The sequence below is a fragment of the Hibiscus syriacus genome, unplaced genomic scaffold, assembly GCF_006381635.1.
Source record: "Hibiscus syriacus cultivar Baekdansim isolate YM2019G1 unplaced genomic scaffold, ASM638163v2 tig00112127_pilon, whole genome shotgun sequence".
Lineage (NCBI taxonomy): Eukaryota > Viridiplantae > Streptophyta > Magnoliopsida > Malvales > Malvaceae > Hibiscus > Hibiscus syriacus.
Window position 1 is genome coordinate 7,383 of NW_024063259.1, and position 6,450 is coordinate 13,832.

A 6,450-nucleotide genomic window follows, 5' to 3' on the forward strand; every position below is an offset into this window, starting at 1 on the left:
TGCTTTATTTTTTACCGTGGTCATGTGAAGCTTTCAGCTTCCTGATTATTAACTTCTTTACCTGAGTGAAACAAGTCGCCGGCTATCTCGAGCAAGACAGAGGTAAGTAATAATTTGTATTAGTTGGTAAATAAGAATACAATATCATATATAATTATAATATAATTGAGTATATTATTATAATATTTAAAAATATAATATTATATTTTATTAAAATTATTAATTAATATTTTAATAATTAATATTTTCATTAAAATATTTTCAATTATTTTGAGTATTTATATTTTTGAAGCGAAAAATTTAGGAGAAAAATCATACCGTAAGATATTTTTCAAAAAAAAAATATTAAAAATATTTGTTGACGAAAAAATAAGTTATATTGACTAATTTATTTTCTAAAAAAATTATACGTGAAACAAACATATATCTAAATGAACCCTCCAACATATGATTTATCAAAGTTAGTAGCATTGCAGTAGAAGCATCATGGGTAATTCATCATAATTGCAGGGATTAAAGACTGCAATTAAGAAGCAAAAATCCTCCTTTTTAATTGGTACCCCACCCCACTAGTATTAAACAAATAAATAAAACATTGTTGCTCTAAAAGAAAATCCACCGATGCATCACACCTAGATACCCTGTCTGCCACCATGTATTTTAATAAAACTAGTCACTTATATGTCTTATTATTATTATTAATATTATTATTATTTTGTTGCGTTCTTCATTTTCATATATATATATATATATATTGTTCAGATTTGAATTTAATTTTATATATTAAATTAGTTATAGAATTTCAAAAATAGATAATTTCGTTAAAAACAAGATAGTAAAAGTTAACCTAATTACTTGATTCGGTTATTTATATCGATTCAATTAAAATATATAATTTTTATAATTTTATTTTTATCGGAGGTAATAAAAATATATACTGATAAAGCATATATATACATATATTTAATTAAATCAATATAATTGATCGATTATAAATAAAAAAGTAGGTGATAATAAAAATAATAATAATAATACGAAAACAAAGGTTTCTGATGATTCTTGCCTTTCTTTTCTTTTAATTTTTAAATATAATACTATGATGATGCCATTTGAATAAACTATAATATAAAGATGCTTATTGAAAGATAATAATTTTAACCATTCGAATTTAAGAGTGTGAGGAACTTAGTTGGCATGGCACAATACTATTTCTGAAAGTCTCCAAAAAAATTAAATTATTTATTTAATTTTTATAAGTCAAATTATGATTTTCCATAAATATAATAAAAATATTTGTACTTAAAATTAATTATAAATAAAAATATTTTTACTTTTAATACTGTTTTGATCATCGAACCAACTCAAACATTATATTTCTACAAAAACAGTACTAAAAATGATGGACGCCTCTAACATCTGTCGACAGTATATAGAAATGAAGCAGCACAAAAGGCACTAAATCTACGAAACAGAAATCCCACCAATTATAGAGTAAACTATAGATATAGTACCTAAACTATTACTTTTGTCCAGTTTCGATACTTTATTTTTTATTTTTTTCATAATCATTCTCGACGTTTACCTTTTGTTTCGTTTTGGAACGTCACACTTAAAAACTTAATTGAATTGTTGTACTTGGCACATTTTTATGGGTAAATTACATCATTAATCACTCAACCTCTCACTTCTGTTTTAATTATTGGAGTTTATTTTTTTAATTTAATTATTTAACTTTCAAATCACTTTTGATTTAATCACTCTAGATTTCAAATTTATTTATTTGATTTTAATTATATATTAATAAAATAACAATAAAAACTGTGATGTCACAAAAATATTAATAACATAACTTAAAGTGATTAAAACATGATTAATTTGAACGTTGAGTATTAAAATTGAAAATTATGTAAATTATAATGATTAAAATAGGAGTGAAAAGATAATTGAATTATCAATGATGTAAATTACCCATAAAAATACATTTTAACGGGATTACCAAAATCATACCTAAACAAGAACGTCAAGTATGATTTAAAAAAAAATAAAGTTAAAATTTCAAAATAAAATAATAATAATAATAATTTAAACACTGAAGGTGTAATTTATCCTAAATTTTATATGCTTGAAAGGTAAAAAGGCAAAGAAGTGAAGCTGTTTATGCTTCAGAAAGGAGTCTTTGCAGCAATTTATAATTTATAGATTGGATACGTTTATAGAACACGAGAAGATAAAAAGTTTACCCACACACTTTGAGCCTGTAGTCATCAATCAATATCATCTTGGAAAAAGTCCACCACCACCACAATGGCACAATCCAGTGGCAGCCGCCCCAAAAGTAAACGCTTCAATGGGAATTCTTATTTTTCATCATAAACAATAATAACACCCCCAACAAAGCCCCTTTTGCCTTCTTTTTTATAAAAAAAAACTGACCATTATAACAATATATAATACTTAATTATAATAAACTAAAATGTCACTCACGAATGTACTCTTTCTCTCTCTTTTGCTGAGGTCAATGGGATGTTTACTGCAATCTTGTATCTTGTACAAGCTTAACCGAGACCAGATAATGATGTACTTGTCCATCCTTCTCTCTTCTTCATTCTTCTTCTTCTTACTTGTTTCCTACGATGATTGATGACAAAGAGGCCTCTCTTGGTGCTTCCACTTCAAGACCCACAACTTTTTCCATGCTCTTGAATCTTCTTCTTCTTCTTCTACTACTTTCACAGATTTTCTTCTTTGCCTCCCCTTGTGAAGCTACTTGTCATCAAAACGACAGGGTTTTTCTCTTGGGGTTTCGTTCCAACATAACAGTGCCAACTTCATCCCCCTTGAATTGGTCAGCTTCTATAGATTGTTGCCTTTGGGAAGGAGTAGTTTGTGATGATCCAGATATGGATCGAGTCACTCAGCTATGGCTGCCCTCTCGAGGCCTCACAGGTCATCTGTCAACGTCTCTTGTAAACCTCACACTTTTAACCCATCTTAATCTTTCCTATCTTCGCTCAGTCACCTCCAAGTTGTTGATCTAAGCTACAACAGTCTCTATGGTGAACTGCCTCTGGATTTCATTTCAGATGATACCACCAACAATCTCAGCCCTATCCGGACACTGAATTTATCCAGCAACCGCTTCTCAGGGACCATTCGATCCGATTCTCTTGTTCAAGCAGCAGCCCTGAATATGAGTGTTTTCAATGTGAGCAACAACACTTTAACAGGCCGGCTTCCATCCTGGATCTGCATCAATACTTCCGTCACCATCTTGGATTTGTCTTACAACAAATTCAATGGAGAAATTCCTACTGGACTCGACAAGTGTTCCAAGCTGCAGATCTTCCGCGCGGGTTTTAACAATCTGTCCGGGACACTTCCTCTTGATATTTACAGAATTACCTCACTTGAGCAGCTGTCCTTACCGCTTAATCACCTCTCCGGGGAATCCAAGATGCCATTGTCCAACTCTCCCAGCTCACCGTCCTTGAGATCTTTTCCAATGAATTTGAAGGCCCCGTCCCTGAAGACATAGGCCAGCTTTCCAAGTTGGAACAACTGCTGCTTCACATCAACAACTTCACTGGTTTTCTCCCACCATCTCTCATGAACTGCACCAATCTCATCATTTTGAATTTGCGGGTTAACCATCTGGAAGGAGATCTCTCCACCTTCAATTTCTCCGCCCTGCAACGCCTTAACACTTTTGACCTTGGCAACAATAACTTTACAGGTACCTTGCCTTTAAGCCTTTATTCTTGCAAGTCATTAACTGCAGTAAGACTGGCTAGTAACCAGCTAGAGGGGCAGATATCACCAGCCATACTTGCATTGCAATCCTTATCATTCCTCTCGATTTCTACTAATAAATTAACCAATTTTACCGGTGCAATAAGGATTTTGATGGGATTCAAGAACCTTACAACGCTCATCCTTACTAATAACTTTATGAATGAAGCAATACCCAATGATGAAAATATAGTGGGAGAGGAAGGTTTTCAAAATCTCCAGATTTTGGGTCTAGGAGGATGCAACTTCACTGGTCAAGTCCCCAACTGGCTAGCTAAGCTGAAGAATCTAGAGGTACTAGACCTGTCCCAAAATAGAATCAGTGGTTTAATTCCCAGTTGGTTGGGTGTCCTGCCAAACCTTTTTTACATAGATTTGTCTTCAAACTTAATATCAGGAGAGTTTCCCAAGGAACTCGCAAGCCTGTATGCATTGGCAACACAAGAGTCTAATGATCAAGTAGATAGAAGTTACCTGGAACTCCCGGTGTTTGTTATGCCCAATAATGCCACCAGTCAGCAGCTGTATAACCAGCTCTCCAGCCTTCCACCTGCTATTTATCTGAGAAAAAACAACCTCTCTGGAAACATCCCTGGGGAGATTGGTCAATTGCAATTTCTTCATGTGCTAGATCTCAGCCAGAATGACTTTTCTGGCAGCATTCCAGAGCAAATATCAAATCTCACAAACTTGGAAAAGTTGGATTTTTCAGGCAACCGGCTCTCTGGCCAAATTCCTGAATCATTAAGAGGCCTTCACTTTTTGTCTTCATTCAGTGTGGCATACAACAATCTTCAAGGACCGATACCGTCTGGAGGTCAGTTTGATACTTTTACCAGCTCTAGTTTTGAAGGGAACCCAGATCTGTGTGGTTCAATTGTGCATCGCATTTGCCCCAATGCACCGGGTACTGTTCATTCTCCCACTGTACCAAAACGCTTAAACACTAAACTTATCATTGGTCTTGTACTTGGAATCTGTGCTGGTACTGGTTTGGTTATTACTGTTCTAGCATTGTGGATATTGTCCAAGAGAAGGATTATTCCAGGAGGGAACACCGATAAGATTGAACTAGATTCACTTTCCTGCAACTCTTATTCTGGAGTTCATCCACAGACCGACAAGGATGCTAGCCTTGTTATGCTGTTCCCGAACAAGACCAATGAAGTCAAGGATCTCACCATATTTGAACTCTTAAAAGCAACCGACAATTTTAATCAAGAAAACATCATTGGCTGCGGGGGTTTTGGTTTGGTTTACAAAGCAATATTAGCAGATGGGACCAAATTGGCAGTTAAGAAGCTCTCAGGAGATTTTGGCCTGATGGAGAGGGAATTCAAAGCTGAAGTAGAAGCTCTATCCACAGCTCAACATGAAAACCTGGTGTCTCTGAAAGGTTATTGTGTACACAAAGGATTTCGGCTGTTAATATATTCCTATATGGAGAATGGAAGCTTAGACTACTGGTTACATGAGAAAGAAGATGGTCCATCCCAGTTAGATTGGCAAACTCGACTGCAGATTGCTAGGGGAGCAAGTAATGGACTGGCTTACATGCATCAGATATGTGAGCCACACATTGTTCACCGAGACATCAAGTCAAGCAATATTCTTCTTAATGACAAGTTTGAGGCACATGTTGCAGATTTTGGATTGTCACGACTGATTCTTCCTTATCACACTCATGTTACAACTGAGCTTGTGGGTACTTTGGGTTATATTCCTCCAGAATATGGGCAAGCATGGGTAGCCACTTTGAGAGGGGATGTGTACAGTTTCGGGGTTGTCATGCTTGAGCTGCTCACCGGTAAAAGGCCCGTGGATATGTCTAGGCCAAAAACATCAAGAGAATTGGTTTACTGGGTGCAGAGATTGAGGAGTGAGGGCAAGCAAAATGAAGTGTTCGATCCACTCCTAAAAGGAAAAGGTTCAGATGAAGAAATGCTGCAAGTGCTTGATGTGGCCTGCCTGTGCATCAACCACAATCCTTTCAAGAGGCCAACTATCCAGGAAGTTGTCGACTGGCTCAAGAGTGTTGGAACAATCACAAGAAACCAAAATAAGGATTCGTGAAAAGTGCCCTTCATCGTTTCATACGAAATATATACATATACTTGCACAAAATGTCTGTATACATACTTTCACCTTTTATTTTTAACCATGTAAATAAATTTATCCAACCATACTACTTCAGCTGTACAAATAGGAGAAATCACAATCAAGTAGAGAGCATGGTTGCATGGTTGCAACTGTAACCTTTTGTCAGATAGGTAAATTAGTACTCTATCTGTTAAAAGAAAGAAAGTTACCTACCTGCAGGATTTACAATTACAAATCTCAAATCAGTTCAAGTGTGATTTACTCCCATATCTGCAGCTGTGATTGATAATGCAGGTTGAGGGTCATGTTTTTAAGTTGGATCATAAATCTGGTGAAAGAGCAGGGCTTATAACACCTACCCTTGTTTCACTAATGGATGGTGCTGTTGAGTACAAGTATTTGCAACAAATATCATTTCTAGATGTTTTATGGAAGATGTTTTGTGAAGGAAGAAGCCTGCTTCGGTATCTAGGTAACTAATTAAACCGCTACATTGCTTACATTGTTATCTTATTTGATGGATGTTATGGCCCATGGGGGAAATTCCTGGAATTTGGTTAG

General features: G+C 35.1%; 1 protein-coding gene across 1 annotated transcript; it reads left to right on the plus strand.

Annotated features, from left to right (window-relative positions):
- The first annotated feature begins 2,452 nt into the window (after positions 1-2,452).
- On the plus strand, positions 2,453-5,989 carry LOC120174891 (tyrosine-sulfated glycopeptide receptor 1-like). The gene is given in 3 exon segments (XM_039181615.1): positions 2,453-2,994; positions 2,997-3,440; positions 3,443-5,989. Coding segments are annotated over 3 exon segments (3,225 nt in total). The 5' UTR covers positions 2,453-2,633; the 3' UTR covers positions 5,863-5,989.
- The last annotated feature ends 461 nt before the right edge of the window (positions 5,990-6,450 follow it).